The following is a 17,658-nucleotide window of genomic DNA, read 5'->3' as shown; positions in this document are numbered from 1 at the left end:
CATGATTTTAGGTCCTTTCTTTTCACTGATCTGAGTCTTGGAAGATTTTATGAAATCTTGTTTTGATATGTTTTCAAAATACCTGTGACTTTTTCAAAAATCTTGGGAAGATTTTAGAGGTTTGGAGTGGCTAAATATTACAACTGTAGAGATAAGTGAATAGAGTGCAGCTGAGAGAGGCAACAAGCAAGTAAATACTGCTTATTCCATCACTCTGTGATTCAGGAAAATCTTGAAATCCTTGTGAAGAGCAAACCTCTCACCAAACATTAGTGGGAGCTTTTCTTAAGGGAAGACTTTCTCTGAGCTGAGGGCTTGCTCATTTCTGTAACTGTGTGGTTGCTGAACCAGGGAACATCCTCTCTGGACTGTCTTCCCTGGGCCTGTTCCATTCCCAGCACAGGACCCTGATGCTGGACTCCCCAGCCACCCAGCCCACAGCAAGCACGTTCATATTTCTGGGAAAAAATATACCCAGCAGGTGGAAGTTTAGTACTATTTTTACTATTGCTGGTACAGTGAATGTAAAGAGCATGATAATTGATTATCTGGGACAACAGAAATGCACAGGAACTAGAATTTCAAGGATTAGGGTCTCCCCGAGGATTTCCTTCGAGTTTCAGTGAAAGGAGAGATAACCTTTGTGGTGGAAACGGAAACAGAGCTTTCAGTTCCCATCTGCAGCCAGCCTCTGGAGACAATGGTATTAAGGGTGATGTGAATTTCCTCTGTTCATCGCCACGGGACAGGAGCCCCGATGCAATTATCTGCACTTCTATAGCAACGCCATTCAGCTCCTTGCAGCTTATTCTCTGTCCTAGCAGAGACATTCAGCTAATGCCTGCTGCCTTGAACGTATCTGGGGGTAACATTCCCGTGCTTCATCTCTTTCAAAGGACATTTATGGAAATCAGGTGGCAATTTTATCCCGAGTAAGCAGACTAATATTCTGTCACTCTGCCTTACTCAAGTGACTGTTGCTCTTAATGTTAGGTGGTTTTGGTTAAGTGGCATTAGAGTTTTGTGGACTAAGCAGTAGGATTTTGTTGCAAATGCATTGTCCCATTTTAGTGGAAGCTTTGCATTAACAAGTTCCATCTTAATAAATTATTTGGCTCAACCTGCCTTGTGACTTATAGTGTCGTAAGATCCTGCCCTTAATATTAAAATCTAAGCACAGATTTCCTCTCCCAAGGCTAAAGCTGCATAAAAAGACTTGCACTGAAGCTAAGGAATCCTCTGTCTGGATCAAGATAATTTTTCTCTGAGAATAAGGAGAAGCAAATATCCACACTCTTTGGAGAGGAGGAAATTCTGCTGTAGATTGTTCTTCCTCTGTTGTGTTAAAAAAAGGAATCTTGACTGAATATATAGTCTGTTTCCAAACTATTGGCATCTTTCACAAATATAGGCTGGCTGGCTTACGAACAAATAGCACAGTTTCTGTAGCCAAAGATAGTTGTCATCATGCACTTATTAATGAGTACACATATCTCTGAACATCAAATGCTGTGCTATTTTCAGAGAGATCCTTTCAGATCCTGTTTTCTGGTTTGGATTTTTTAAGTTTTTTTTTTTCCTTAGCCTCCTGCCATTTTCTTTCAAAGCTCAGCAGTAGAAAGCAGAGGAAAAAGGGACCTAGGGAAGGAGATGCTCTCATCTGTCCAGCTTCCCCACATCAGGAGCTACTCCATGCGTGTCATTCCTGGCAGATGTTTGCTTAATCTGCTCTTAAAAAACTCCAGTGATGGGGCTTTGACAGTCTCCTTAGGCAATCTGCTCCAGTGCTTTGCTGTACCTGTCATTAAGAAGGGCTCCTGATATCTAACCTGCAATTAAAGGCCATGATTTCCCACACAACCCATCATCAGGTTGACCTTACAGCCCAACCACCTCCACCAAGTCAGCTGCAGTTTCCTCACTTGATCATCTTTGCCAGCACTGCTCCTTGGACAGTGTGCTCTGCTCTGGCAGTAGCAGTGAGGTGGTGTGTGTGTGTGTGTGTGTGTGCACCATTGGTCTTGTCAGGTGTCCAGCCTGGTGTCCCAGGGCCTGGCAATGGGCTGGTTTCCCTCTTGGATCCCGTGCAGCTGATGGGAGGGCGGCTGTCTTCCAGTAGAGGGTATTGAATTAGGAGAATCAGTAAATCCCAGGAGAGGCACTGCCACAGTGAAGTTGCAGCAGTTTTGCACTGATAAAACTAGCAGTGCTAACCATGGTTCCAGGCCTCAGAACACGAGCTGATGCCTTTTCTTGTCCTGGAACAAAATGTGCTGTGAGAGGAGTTGTTCCATATATTACATGTATGCATTCAATTACATCTAGCAGTTAGTACATGCATTTTTTGATGAGTGCATTCCTGTAATGATTTTAGCAGTATTAAAGCATTTTTAAAAAAAATCAGAATGATCACAGATTTGGCTTGGGTTTTTTTGCAGTTGTTTTCTTTTGAACAATAGCATCTCACGGCAGCCAGGCCTGATGGCAAAGCTGTAGATGCCAGCTTGCTGTGAGTGAGATTCTGGGGAACCGAGGCAGTCACGAGGTGTGCAGCAGTGATTGAGAGTGGGTCAGTGTAGGCACAGATGCATCACAGTATTGCCATTGCAAGATGAATCCTGAGCCACTTTTTTAATATGCTTAGAACAGTGATGAACATTGTAAGAGTGTTTCCTTCTGCAAATTATTTACAACTGGAAGATGGTAGTAATGAATTAATGGAAAGATACTGGAGAATTAGCCCTGACTGCTCAGAATAGGTGTTTTTTACAATGGAAACCAGGTAGCTAATTTCTGCTGCCTGAGCAAATTATGGCAGTATGTAGCTAAACAGGTTTTGAGACTAGGAAATTTTAGTGACATCCAAAATTAAATAAACCAAGGCTTAGATCAGTAGGAGCAGGAGCATGTTGCTGTCAGCAGGGGTGAATAACCTTTGTGTAACTGACAATTTTGGTAAGCAGGTCAAGTTCAGTGGGGTTTGTCTCTGTATTTTGACAGATGCACTCCAAACACCCTGATATCCATTTCATTTTACAAGGTGTGTGCATGCACCAAGACAACGCTGCAGAGGGTCACTGGCAGGTTACAATGTGCCAGCCATCACATGCACAATGCATTGCATGGTGCCAAGATAAAATTTCAGGGGTCTGGGGGCACCAACAGTGTTCAGAACCCCACACAACACCTGTGCCCCACCAGTATCTCCCTAGCTGTCCCTCACTGAGCATCCCATTGGCATCTGTTTTCCCGAGCTGGCAGGTCTGTTTCTATTTGTGCAAGGCATTTTTAAGGCATTCATCCCCCAGCTGTCTTCTAGATGACCTGGAAGAGACTCAGTGAGTTGCCCATATTCCTTCAAGGAGGAAAGGACAAAATTTATTTTCAAAATTTTTAGAATTTTGGAATTTTTTTTTTTTGAAAACCCAGTTAGATTTGAACTTTATATTCCACGCAGCATGGAAGTATATTTGTTGTGTAAGAGAGCTTTTAGTTTCAAACTAATAATTAAAAGAATACATTTAAATCTTTATCAGTATAAAAGTGACTTCAGATGCTCAGGAATCCTCTTTCTTGTGGTTTTAAAGGAAAATTTTAAACATTTTTTACCCCACAACTATGGAGGGCATTGAAAGAAAATATCCATGAACTGTTAGGAAACATACAGAATAAACCTTTTTTCTACTTCTGTGTTCTTGTAATCATCATCAATTTTAGGTACTTCCCAAAATACACCTTTAGACAAAATTTTCACTGTTAAAAGTGGCATTTTCTGTTGGGCAAACTGTGTTCATGTCCCATGGCTGACAAGCAGAGGCCCGAGTCATGGCCTGCTGGAGTCAAGGGGCTTTTGTTGAGGTGCAGACCCTGCATGTTTCCCTAAAAATCGTCAGTGCTGTTAGGCCATGTCTCCCCTTCCCCAGCCCATCTCCTTGGGGAGAGGCAGAAGCCTGTTTGAAGACAAACAAGTCGCAGAGCCTGCAAGGTGTAAATATCTTTCATAAATGCCAACGCCGAAAAGCCGGCGTGCCGGGCGCATGACACGCGGTGACAGGCAGCTCTCGGTGCGCGGGGGGCGAGCGATGTGCCAGCTCTCGCTGCCACAGGCACTGAGGTGTGCTCGGATTGCACCTGGGCATTCCTGGGCACCCCCACCCTGGGAGCCCACACAGGGCAGCAGGGATGGGTGCAGAGCTGCCTGCTCCTGGCCCCGCTGCCCCTGCCTGCACCCCTCGCCCCCGATGCGGTCACCCTGCCTCTGCCCTCCTCCTCTCCCCGGCTTCTTTGGGCAGGGGCTGATTTAAATAGGTTGGCAGGGAGCCAGGAGCTCATCATTTTAATGCAGTGTAAAATGGAATGTGCATAATTATATGCAAGCCATATGTGAGGGAGACAGCTCAGCTGTGAATTTTGGGAGGCTGTGAGAGGGAGAGAGTGAACAGTCAGGAATCAGATGAGATGGAGCGGAACGGAGTGCAAGTGTCACTCAAATGAACAGTGTAATGAGCGTATTGCTGACACTCCTCCTTTCACCTGCTTCTCCCTTTTGCTTTAACTCAAAAAGCAGAAAACGCACGAGATGAGAAGGGAAAAATACTATATGCAAGCAGGATTGCTAATGGGCTCTGGTAATGTCTCCATTTACACTTCAGCTTTCTTAATTAACAGTGTAGTTACAAGTAACCAGTAACTTTTAATGCATCTTTGTCATTAAATATTTTGACCACATTTGACTGAAGGATCATTGTTCTCACTCAATGATTGCTCCTTTCAAAGCTTCACTTAAACATGGAGGGGGAATCCATTTATTTGTAATAGTATTATATGTAAATCATGAATATGAAAGCTTTTATTTTTTTAATTTATTTTTTGGCCTTACTGTTAAATTGAAAATACAAGTACATCATCTAGGGATCGCTTAAGCATGTCAAAAAGTTTAAACGAGTACATATGTAATGTAATCCTGAAAAATGCCATGGAGTAAATTGAAACCCTGAGTTACTCAGTTTCCAGCTCAAATATTTCATTTTGGTTTTGTCTTTTGTTGTTCTAATTATTACTCCACAATGAATTTGCATGTTCAATCTAAGCTATGTAAGAAAACGGCATCCCAAGTTCTCATATCTAAAAGGTGTACTGACTATTTAAAGAAACTTTTTAATAATGTTGTATTTTGGGATTCCCGTCTGTTTTAATGATCTGAGCTGTTATGCTTTTAGCTATTTTTTTCCTTCCATTATTTGTAAGTCCCTAAATAGGCCATTATATTTCCCTTCAGGCTAGAGATGAAGATGGACATGCTGAAAATTTTCCCCAGCAGCACTATGCTAAGGAAACTCCAAGACTTGCCTTCAAGAATAACTGCGAACTACTTGTAAGAATAACATACTTACAACAAGTCTAGATTGTTACTTTAGCACAGTGAAAACCGTTTTTATAAAGGCTTTTGTTCATTATGACATACATTATGAAATATGAGAGGTTTTTTTTTTTACTGTTTTAGCATTCTAATGCTAGTTCTGCTATCCGTGAACAGTTTAAGATCTCAAATTGCTCGAAAAGTATCATATATTTGATGTCAGCACATGAATGGTCTTGTCTTACTACCTTGTCTTGCACTGGTAAATCAGGGAGAGCCATGCAGGGAGTGGCTGGTGATGCACGGAAAGCCCCCCACCCCTTCCCCCAAAGCACCCCAAAACTCACTCTCCCATCCACCTTTTAGCTCTGCCTTGTTTTCGGGTGGAGGCACTGCATTTTGTTCTGCTAACAGGCAGTTCTCCCTTCAGAGCTCGCCTGTTCCTCCCCTTCATAGCTGCATGCAACCCAGAGCATCCTTTCCTTTCCTTTCCTCTCCACTCCTCTCCTCTCCTCTCCATTCCTCTCCTCTGCTGTGGGGAAAGAGCGAAAGCCAGGAAAGCACTTACAGGGAGCCTGGAGTGTTTACAAGCCATAAGAGAGATGATATCAGCTGTGAAAGAATTTCTGTTCCAAGGCAGGGTTAATTCGCTGTTCATTTTAGCGTTTGCAGCTAGACGAGATTAAAAGCAAGCAGGAATGCCTATTATATTTCTATTAAATGAATCTGTTGGGACCTAATGTTCTTGATTAGCTTGCGAAAATTAGTGCTCCACCATGAGTTTTTCTGTTTGCCTAAAGTAAACAGAGGATGAATTGTCATACATTTAAAAGAGATTCATGCATGGCTTTCGAAAAGGGAGGTTTAGATACATCCGTAGATCTCTCCCTTGCATTCCCCTTTCTTCTCATCTGTACTTAAGTAAAATGTATCATTTGGCTAAATGGAAGCGTTTATGGAGAGTCAGTACACGGGGTTTTACTTTGAAACAACATTTCTTTTTTTCTGGTTGTAACCAGAGAAGAGGCGGGTGGCAGTGCAGGAGCAAGCTGTGTTTTATCTGCATTAGAGCCCTTGCCTGCTCCCCCAGGATGCAAGGCCAAGCGCTGCTCTGGGTGCCCCAGTTGCAACAGGCAGTGAAAGTCGAGCTGATGAGCCGATAACCCAGCGCTGAAGCTGCCCTCCAGGTTCAGTCAGCTAGCCAGAGAAGCCCACAGCAGGAAGCAGCAGCTCAGGGCTGGTGGCCAGTCCCTGCTCCCCACGCTGGCCAGAGCACAGAGCATCTTGGCCACACCTGCACTACTGGGCCTGTGCTCTCCTACCCCACAAGTGTCCCCCTGAACCAACCCTCGGTAAGGTAAAGACAATGCTTTTCACAGCTACAGGTGTCACTTGGAAGGTTCAGTTTGTTACCAGTATAATTCTCCCCAGCCAAAAGCAAGGTGACCCGGGAGATCTGGTCTTGGCTCCTCTTAAACCCTTTGCGAAGTTCCTGGTGGTTTCAGGGTTAGCAGTGTTACATCCTAAGGAGAGGGGACTAGACAAACACAAAGAGTGGTTCCCTGGTGTACTCATAATTCCTGTGCCAAATAAATGAAGCTCTTTCTTCAAGGCCATGCTTAATTACTGTGCTGCTAATCAGGCCTGATGAACCATCACAGCACACCAAGATGCTCCCAAAGTCAGTAGGGCTTCTTGATGCTGGAGAAACTTAGTAATAGAGACAACATGGATATGTCATGTAATATTTCCATTGAAAATCTGCTTTATATTTAGTGCAAGCCATCAATGAACCAATTAACCCACTTTGTGCTATTAAAATCAAGCATTCTTTTAATGCCCAGTTGCTTATTCCTCTATTAATACACATTTAAGTTTTTGCTTTATTATATCACCACTGTGTCTGGCAAAAGCTCAAGTCATCAAAGTTAGTCTTTCATGTGCTTTTTTGGACAAGTTTCAATTCTTGTTTAAGGAAGTAATAAAAGCAATTTGTTATAGTTTTATTTTTCCTGTGCTATTGGAAACAAAATTGGCAGGGATGTAATCTGCACTCAATTTGTATGTGGAAAAAAATAGTAGGCAAATAATGAATATGTACCTCTGCTATCTTTAAAGATGTATTTTAGGAAGTTTCAGTGAAAATATGATGTTGAGCCTAGGTGTGGGTGGTGGGGGAGCTAGTGTTATTTGTTGAAGGTTCTGTGTGTTTTACAGAGAGGTAGTGTTATTCCTTCTACATTTTACTTTATGGAAACAATGCTATATTAAAATGTGCTTGAATTTCAAAAGCTAATTTCACCAGAACTGGCCATCAAGAAACCTTCTTTCTCTTAAAGGCTACTCAGTATTCCTTAAGAGAGGAGGAAAAAAACCCAAAACAAACATAAAAGAAAGGAGTGGGGACAGCTGATCCTCTAAAAAATATTTTCCCAATGGTGAGAACTTACCCAGAATCTAACAGCACAAGTCAGATGCTGGCTGAGTGAAAAGACAAGATTTTGTAAATCAAAGAGAAACTGAAACTTGTTTATGCTTCTGAGAATGGGGAAATCCTTGGAGTTTTCTGAGGGCAGTTCAGAGTAAATAGACTAATAGTCTGTCAGGTAAAATTGGAGGCTTGAGCTCAAAAATGCTTTTTTTTGCTTTAGGGTTTAGCTGCCATTTTCCAGTGAGGTTTGTTTCGGCAAAGGCAGGCTCCTCAGTTTGGGAAATGCTCATGCTGGGGGAGTGCTGCCAGCCAGGATCCAGGGCTGGGTTGCTGCTGCTGGGTCTGCATGCCAGGGCTCTCCCTCAGGAGCCAGGCTACACTGGCTGAATCTTAACATCCCAGGTCACAGGCACACAGAGCAAGCTTTAACTCTTCAGCACTTGGAGAGATTTTAAAGCATGGTAACATAGAGTATTTCAAAAGTAACATGGAGGATTACAAATTGTATGCTTTCTTCACTTCTTGCACACCACAAGAGCAAATAATTTGGTGAGATACAACTCAGCTTTTCGGTTCGGTTTTTGTCTTTTTTGAATGTGAGCAAGTTTGATAAGAAATAGAAGGAAGAGAGGTATAATTTAGGCAGAGGAAACTCCTGAAGTGTGTTCAGTAGTTCTGCTCATTAAGAAAAGCAGTGACAATTAAATATTTTGGTTAGTATAGGAAACCATTTTGCAGTTATGGGATTAGAACAGGGAACTCATTTCCCAAGCTAAATCCATGTATGTTGTGTCCTGGGATTTGTTGTAGGGCACAATAACCAAAGTGGCTAAGATGCTCTAATCAATGAGCAGATCAGATTTTTCTTTGTGGACTTCACAATATTTTTGAGAATCATGTTGTCTAAAGTTTAGCTATCCATGCTAAATATCAGGAAGTACATAAAAGAAATCTATTTTTAAAGAGCCAGGTCAGCATGCTGTCTTGGCCAGCCATCCATTCTTCTCCCATGGGCACTGCCTCGGGATTTCAATATCTTATTCCATGAGTGGCTGGAAGCTTTTCTTTCAGGCACATCTCTTTGTTTCCAGAAGGAAAAGGCAGAATTTAGTCCCTGCTGTAAGCTGATTGTCAAGAAACAGTACAGTCTAGCTAATAGTGCATGTGGGGAGAAAGATGGGATTAACTGCCGAGAAAGGGGAGGCTGGAGTGAAAAGGCCAGCAAGGAGCCCACAGCCCCAGCTCTAGCCGGATGAAATTCCTGAGCCATTGCCTAGAGAAAGGAAAAATCCATCTGGCACCTACCCAGGTTAGTCAGAGTAGGAAGAGTCATGCTTGGTTGCCTTTTAACAAAAGTGGGAAAGAAAAACCAGAAGTTCGTCCTTCCTCCCCCCATTTACTCAAATATTGAGTCAAGGTTTCAGATTGGCATGCTGCTGTATGAGGCAAGGAGGGTTTGATGGGTTAAGGAAATTAAACACCAGGTTGCTTTCCAGATAATTTGTTTATGGAGATGATGTGAGTACCACCCACTGCTGTGGGATTATATGTAAAGCAAACAAATAACCAAACAAAACATAAATATCCAGGAAAAAAAATTCATTTCCAGTCCTATACCCAGTTGAATCCATGCTTTTCCTGCAGTAAAATCCTCATCTTTTCATCTTTGAAATAAAAAAGTCTGTTCCTAGTAGTTCTGCTCCGAGAGGATAAATTTGTGAATGCAGTATGAGATGAATTATAAGTCCTGGTGCTTGGAAGCTATTATGTAAAAGACTCAAAATAAAACATGCTTGCTATTGGATTTAATGCAAACTCACCTACGACTAGTTATCTTTAATCATTGACAAAAAGAGGCAGAGAAAACTCTGAAAACACATCTACAATGGAAACATGAAATGTAAAATGTTCTCTTATGAGCAGAAGGCTTTTGGGGAGGCTCTGGCAAAGCTGTGGTGAGCCAGAGCTACAGCTGATGCTTTGCTTGAAGTCATGTCACTGTACTCTGCTGTTCCAGCACGAGGCAGGATCAGGACAAGGGGCACACGTGGGGCGCTCAGGGCAGTGGGGATGCAAACAGGTTGACTTCAGAATTTTGGCACTGGGATGTGGGAAAGATTTTGTACCTACTAGACTGATATTGAAAAGTACTGATCACATTCGTGGTCAGATGAGGCTGATAGGTTTTGCTACTGTAGATGAGTTAAATGTGATTATGCATATTGGTATCCTTTGAAGGCCATGAGAGTTTTGGTTTCAGAAAGTGAGGCTTAAATTCATTTTTTTAAGGTGCCTGACCTGCTTACTGTGCCCCAGTATCAAGCAAAACCACTCCCTATTAGTGCCTCAGCAGCAGAAGAAAATACCTCTCAGTCCATTTAAAATCACAGCGCCTCCAAAAAAAAGACTGAATTAGGGAGAAATAGCTTTGCTCATTCCACCTCTTACCTTTCCACCCCTTTTTGTCTCTCCTGCTGTCTCCTTATTTCTGGCAGAGTGGAGAGAGAGGAAGAAGTGCACTTCCCCCTGTGCTTTTCCTTGGTCTTCCCTCTTGGGTGCAAAGCAGCAGAGAGAAAGGGAGAGCACTTCCTTCATTCTGGCCAAGGATTGGGGATGTGCAGGGCTTTTGGCCTGAAAGCTGGAGCAGGAGTGCTGCCCAGCAGCTCTGAGGGGTGCAGGGCCACAGCTAGCCTGTCAGGTACAGTCCCGTGGTCAGGAGGTCATTCTGCCACCTTGGAGGGGCAGGAGAGGATGGGGGAAGAGACCTGTGACACCTTGTGGAGTTCCAGATTGTAGAGCTACTGAGCCTGATGAGAATTTAAAACCTCTACAGCCATGTTTAAATGCTGCTTCAACATCAATCAATGTTTCTCTTACTGCTGGTGCAGTTTTTTGGTGGATTTCTGATGGATTTCATCAGTTTCTTGCCTCAGTTTTTCTGAGGGCAACTGGTAGTCCTGCATCAGTTGCACTGTGGCACACACAGTGATTCGAGCAGATGACTGTGCAAAACCCCCAACAACCATCACTGGAGAGCCCACTGTTGGTTTCAGGGTCTTTGGATCAGGCACAGAGAGCTGTCAGAGTGGTGGTTATGGCCCTGGAACAAAAATATGGGGAAAAGCAATTGTAGCAGTGAATTGATACTGATGCTCTTAAAAACCTCAGTAATCTTGGCCACATGAAATTCAGCCTTTCTTGCGACTGAAATAACAGTGACGCTTAGGTCATATGGTAGATTCATCGCCTGTAGTGTTTCATTTTCAAAAACTAAATTGTCCATGAGCAATGGCAGAGTATTTTGAAACTATACTCCCCAAAACCCCACTGAAAACCTTGCACTCTGTTTCTCTTCAAGTAAGGGCAACAAACCAGGAAAAATTATTCTAAATGGTTTTTTTGTCCTTGACTGCTGCCAGGCTGAATGGAGGGCTAAGTGGCACTTGCATGTTCCTGTTGAGTGCTGTGTAAATGCACTGAGAAAAGGCAGTGCTCAGACCATGGCCTGTTTGCAGCCCTGGGGAGCAAGAGCCCTGACACCCAGCTCCAGCTGACCCTCCCTGCCTGCTGGCACAGGTAGGCACCACAGGGCACTGGGTGCCTCAGCATCTGTGCCATGATCAGCATCCCGCTGGGATAACACAGGACCAAACACAGAGCTGCAGCCTGCCAGCCACCCTGCCACACACTGTCCCCAGGAAATGATAGTCCCTGGGCTTGTTTGCCCACATCTATTTACGGGGTTAGAACAAATGCAGCCACTGTCTCACCCAGCACACAGGCTGGGTCCTTCTTGGCCCTGCTTTTTAATGATATGTTTCTCTATCCCACAATGGAAGTGAAGCCATTCCTCACATTATGGCAGCATGGACTGGACCTGGGAGGTTTTCTGGGTTGCAAGAGACTTTCTGGGGGGTCCTGAGAGATTTCCTTGGTCTTTCAGGCCTTCTGTTCCCCTTCCCCTGTCCTGCACTACCATGCTACTTAGAGTAGTAGGCTTTTATTTCTTAACCCACACCATGTTTAGGACTCCACAACCTCTGATCCAAAGCCCAGTAATATCAATAGGCTCCTTCTTGTTCACTTGAGGTGGGTTCTGAATGACACCTTATGTTCTGTAAACAAAAAATAATGAATGACTGCTTTGAGACATCTTCCTCCTGTCTGACCAAAAACCTCAGCAGGTCAGCTAACAGCTAATTTGAAGTGTAGAAAACATGATCTTTATTAGGAATATCTAAGCTGAAGGCTGACATCAGAGACCTGTTGTAGGAACTAATAGAAAACAAAGCCCCAAAGTCTGAGGTAGCAGATTTTCTGCTGGAAAGAAGATCCAAACCTCCCTTCTTTTACACCCAGGGTTAGTGAGTGACCAGGACCTACAGCACTAAGGAGGGCGAGGGATTCCCGCAGAGGTGGGCAGGGGAGCACCAGTCACCTTGGGAGTGTCAAGGAGAGCCAGTGCCCAGCAACACATAAAATGCAAGGTATAAAAGTCACAGGAGCATCAGGAAAGGGAACAAGGAAGGGAAGGAAAGAAATAAAGGGATAAAATCTCCCCCATGGTCAGGGATGTGTCTTCCTCTCCAAGCAGGCTGGTACCTCCAGGAGCTCTACATAATCCCAGTTTTTTCCATCCAGTGAGCCAAATTAAGGAGGATGATTCAAGGCTCTGAAGAGATGGACTAAAAGGTGTGACAGCAAGAGGGGTGGGCAGCATGGGAAGAGGGACAATAGGAATGGGACAGATTTGGGAAACGCTATGGCTACAGGCAGTGAGTGTTTGGCCTTCTGGAGCCAAGAGTGAGTCATATCCCCTTTCACTGCACCCACTTACATATGGGAAGCAACTTTGCCCCAGTGCCTCTAATTTAGCATTTTCCTTCATCCCAATACAGGAGCATTATTTTAGGATGTGGCATTTGACACTTTGTGAGCACAAGCCTGCCTTTCCTCAAAAGGAGGCATGTTTTTTAATTTTTAACACCACTGTTATTATTATTTTGAAAGAGAAGCAAAATGCATTTGTTAAAAAGGAAAACAATTAAAATCCCATTACAGCTCCAAATCTGTCAACTTCCTTCCCAGGACAAGCATTAAAATTTTCGTTAATAAATCTGCACTTACTGATGACCTCTGAACAATTTCTCTAAGCTTAATTTATCCTTACTGCAATATGTGTTGTATTATTCTAGTTTTACTCTTTTCTTTCCTTATTTGATATATTTACTGAATTTATATTTTTTGTATTAAACCTGTTGTCACTTAAAAATTTCTTTTTCTTTAATATTAAAAAAGCCTCTATTTTTTACCACAAATTTAAACATGTAAAAAGCTAAGAAATGACTAGATGAAAATACCTTTATTTATTAGCAGACTACTGCTTAATAATAATTTCTATACATTTTGAAGTAAAAAATCCTGGAAAAAATTGTCAGCCATTCCCCCACCCAAACCTCTATAAATAAAAAAAAAAAGAAAAAAAAAAGGAGGTTCATGTCTCTTGGAAAGAAAACCAGTTGAGAATTGTAGCTTAGCTTTAGGAAACTGGCATTCAAAGCCTGTGTCAGGCTCAGCATCGCCAGCCAGGCAAGGGAGGGGATTGTCTGGCTCTGCTCTGCTTTGATGCAGCCCCATCTCGTGTCCTGTGTGCAGTTTTGGGCACCACAATATAAGAAAGGCATTAAACTGTTGGAGAGTGTCCAAAGGAGACAACAGAGACAATGAAGGGCCTTGAGGTGAAGCATATGAGGAGTGGCTGAAGTCACTTGGTCTGTTCAGCCTGGAGGAGACTGAGGGGAAACCTCATTGCAGTCTTCAACATCCTCCTGAGGGGTAGAGGAGCAGCAGGCACTGATCTCTTCTCTGTGGTGCCCAGTGACAGGGCCTGAGGAAATGGCCTGAAGTTGTGCCAGGAGAGGTTTAGGTTGGATATCAGGAAAAGTTTCTTCCCCCAGAATGTGATTGGGCACTGGAATAGGCTGCCCAGGGAAGTGATCACAGCACCAAGCCTGAGAGAGTTCAAGAACCATTTGGACAGCACTCTCAGGCACAGGGTGTGTTTTCTGGAGTGGTCCTGTGCAGGTCCTGAGTTGGACTTGATATTCCTTGTGGGGCTCTGCCAACTCATCTTATTCTGTGATTCTGTGAAATAAAATTCAGTCAGTTTTTATAGAATGTTAAAGAATATAGATATATCTTGTTCTAAAGGAAGTGAAGTGTGATAAAATTAAAATTCACTGGACTTCCTTCCATATAAATTGGAAATAAAATTTCCCAAGTCATCACCCAAAGCTATAAATATTTCTTTTTGGGGTCTGTGCAGGAGATGCAGATGGCTCAGTAGGGCCTGTGGGATACCCTGGCAGCTACCTGGGGGGAACCATCCCTTGCAACACATCTCTTTGGTACCCAGGGGCTCAGGTCCTTTTTCCCCTCTGACCCTGGCTCTCAGTCATGCAAGGTGTTAATTAGAATGGGGTCTGAGCAGGTGCCTACATTAACAAGTGTGACTCCTTGTAATGGTGCACTTGGCTTAGGTCTCATCTTGGTCATGTGTTGTCTTCCCCACTGAAAAGTGTTTGAAGGCTTTGATCCCTTGTAGAGCTAACATAGAGCAGTCAGAGAATAGGGTTTTGAAAATCAGGGGACTGTACTCTTTTTATTTCTCAGAGTTAAGATCCAGCCAGTGGGAAGGATGGTTGAGAAGAGCTTGGCCACCATTCAAGTAGACTGCAGGGAGGTTTGGGGCTGCTCTGTGACATTAAGTGTCTGACTCCATCTCATTGGGAATCTCTGGGGCTGTGCAGAGCTTCCAGGAATGACATCCCAAGAAGGAAGATTAGTGCTACACAGTTGTGTGGGGAAGATCTGAATGCTGGGAGCACATATCTCACAGCTCACTGTCTGTGGCAGACACTTTTTCTACATCTCAGCAGTGACATCTATTATATTGCTTTTGGGATGGGAAGAAAAACCCAAAATATAAATCCTGCATTTTATTATAGAAGTTAATACCAACAATTACATAAAATCTAATGAATTTCAGTTCTCACTTAATTGCTTCTGAGTAGTTCGCTTAACTTATTATAAAGAAGCAAGGACATATTCATTTAACAAGCAGCAGCAGCCTTGGCCTAGCATCTGCCTACATTCTCTTTTCAATTAATCAATTATAGTCCAATGGTGTGTAATTACACATTAAAAAAGTTATTGGATATCACAGCATGGCTGTCCCAGGGGGCTCATGAATACACTAATATAACACACCTGTAATGACCTGTTCTCATATCTGCAAATTGCTCCCATTTCTCTCTCTCTCTCTCTTGTTGCTAAATGAAGATGAAAGCAATTACCATTAACTTTTTGAGTCACATCTAGTCAATGAGAGAGAAAAAAGATCCCTACCAGCATTCATAATAAATCTGTCTGTTGGTACTCGGAATTTTAACAGTACCAGGCATTAGGCTGCAAGGCAGTAAATGTGCATCAGGATTGTAAAGGGTTGTGGGGATCCCAGCTTTGTTCTGAGCACATTCTACACCTGCAGACAAGAGAAACAGGCAAGGAGGAAGGTCTTGCCAGATCACTTCCAGGCATAATTTGCCTGTCTTGGTTGGAATCAAACCTAACTCTGGAACTGATCCCTATGCAGTGACTCTAAAGTCTTTGCATAGCAACTAAGCCATGTTGCTGTTGTGTTGGGTTTTTTCCCGAATGCGAGAAAGAACAAAATTTACTATGTAATGGCAGAAAGGCTTTGGTTGTGTGAGAGGATACAGGCACCAGTGCTCTCTTATTAATGCATAACAAATGAAACCAAGGAGAGACTCTTAATCTGCATAATGGAGTCTGACAGATTCTAAATTGGTGATTCAGTCAACTAAAGGGTCCAAAAACGCTCTGTGAAAGTGAGTTTTTGATGGCTCCATAAGTCAAAAGGGGGATGATATCTATCAGCATTTTTATAAATGTTGTCTTGCACAGTGTTATTTTGATGTGCTGTTGTTTCTCACCCTGGGAAGAAGTGTCTGTTTCCCTACAAGAAGTTTTCTTGTTCTTGCTTTCATTTGCAGACCGAGGTCTTTCAGGTGGGTGTACATGCAGATAAAAGCACATCAGTATTTTGAGCAAGCTTTTTGCTTGTAGTAATCCGAAATATTCCTATGTTGTACACCTTTCCCCAGTCTAACCCTAACAATTTCAGTGAAATCTTCATTATGCCCGAGGTTGCTTCCCTGTTTGAAAACCATGCACATCACCTTGTGCCTGATGTCTTTCAGGATAACAGGATAATTCTGTGGGATTCAGGTGATCAGATGTTGTTCTCAGCTGCATTCACAGTAAGGTGATGGATATTTCAGTCTGAGCTTCAGTTAGGTCAACATTTCACCCTGGTTTTCACCGGTGCCATGTTTCTTCCCAGTTCCACAGCACCCTTTGGTTTAGGACGTGGTTCCATTCACATGCCTGGCTGGGGCATCTCAGTATTTGGCATCCAGGGTGGAGTCCCCTTCTAAGTCCTGTGGTTAATAGAGGAAGGCAAGCACTTATAGAGTGGGAATTGGGTGTTGATTTAGGATTGGTTAAGCCAATGTTTAGACGCGCCTGTATCTGCTCATTAACTAGATAAATACCTTCCATAGGACACCTACATTTTAGGTACTACAGTCATTGGCTGAGCTGCATATTCCTGCATGTGTCCAACATCAGTCCTGCATGTAGAGCCACTCAGAGGGACTGCTTGTATGCTTGGAAGTTAGATATCTGCTAACTTTATGTTTAGATATCTAGCCTACAGCTTTTAAATTGGAGTGCTGTTATTTAATTGCCTTTGCATGCAATTTAAATTTGAGACTAAAATGTTATGTCTTATTGAATGTTGTGTTATACTCCAAATAGTGAACAACTGCATCCTTGGTATTTGAAAAATTCATTTATTATGAATTATTATCTGATGCAGGATTAAACAAGTACCAAGATTTACTTACAGGTATTTAAAAACAACCTGACTGCCCAGACGTAGTAACTGAAGTAAGCAGAGCTGTGTGTGGATCCAAAAAAGTGATCAAAGTGTGCATGTGCACAATGTTCTCAAATTCTGCTCAATGCTCAGCTTTGTTTATGCTAGGACCAAAATTAAATTTTGTGAGTTTTTTGTTTTGTTTTTTCTTTTTTTTTTAACCAATGCCTGAATAATCAGCTAAAAATGTTTCAAACAGAGAAAGGAACACAGTTATAGTCTAGAGCTTTAATATACAATACAATATTCAGTTGTACAGACTGGTTAAATATTCAACCTAAAGTACCTGTCAGTTGCCTCTCCAGCTGTGTATTTTCTGTGTGTCTGATGAGGAGGAGAGTAGTATTTCACTCAGTCTTAAAAATTTGCTTTTAGCTCTATTCTCCACAAGAAGCTGTAACTCTTTTCATGTCACTTTCCTAATTGAGCGATAAACTCTATATTGTACTAATACACTTTATTATGAGGAATAAACATACTTCTTCTAGACAGGCAGAGGAATAATTGACCACCTGTGGCCTGTCCCAAATGAACATTACTGCACATGACACTGAAATTAATGCCTCCTTAGTCAACATGAGAAGCAGTCATTTTCTGGGAGTTTTTTAGTGCTTGGGAAGGTAACACATCCCAATACATTTCTGCTTCATAACAACATAGATTCCTGACTGCCAAGGTTAAAAGCACTTGGTGTTCACCTGGCTACTGCCCCCCTCTCTCTCTGTTTCTTAGGCATTCAAACAGCAGCTTCATTTGTTCAAAACTTTAAGCAAAGGACCAGGTTCTGGCCCAAGCTAGGGATGCCTTTTCATCACTTTGGCAATAGAAAGAAGCCTCAAAAGTTGG

The 17,658-nt window shown here is 42.7% G+C and overlaps 1 protein-coding gene across 2 annotated transcripts in view; it reads left to right on the top strand.

The window, feature by feature from the left end:
* Positions 1 to 17,658, top strand: part of SOBP (sine oculis binding protein homolog) — a 113,833-nt gene that overhangs the window by 58,325 nt on the left and 37,850 nt on the right. Inside the window, exon 5 of one of the 2 annotated variants that reach the window (XM_030946177.1) lies at positions 5,279 to 5,374. The exons of the other annotated variant lie outside the window; for it this stretch is intronic. Within the exon in view, the coding sequence (XP_030802037.1) occupies positions 5,279 to 5,374 (96 nt within the window). The remainder of the gene's footprint in view (positions 1 to 5,278; positions 5,375 to 17,658) is intronic. 2 annotated transcript variants of the gene reach the window in all.

This window comes from Camarhynchus parvulus, chromosome 3 (genome assembly GCF_901933205.1).
Source record: "Camarhynchus parvulus chromosome 3, STF_HiC, whole genome shotgun sequence".
Classification (NCBI taxonomy): Eukaryota; Metazoa; Chordata; class Aves; order Passeriformes; family Thraupidae; genus Camarhynchus; species Camarhynchus parvulus.
The sequence above is the reverse complement of the archived record's forward strand: the minus strand, read 5'-3'. Positions and strand labels throughout refer to the sequence as shown.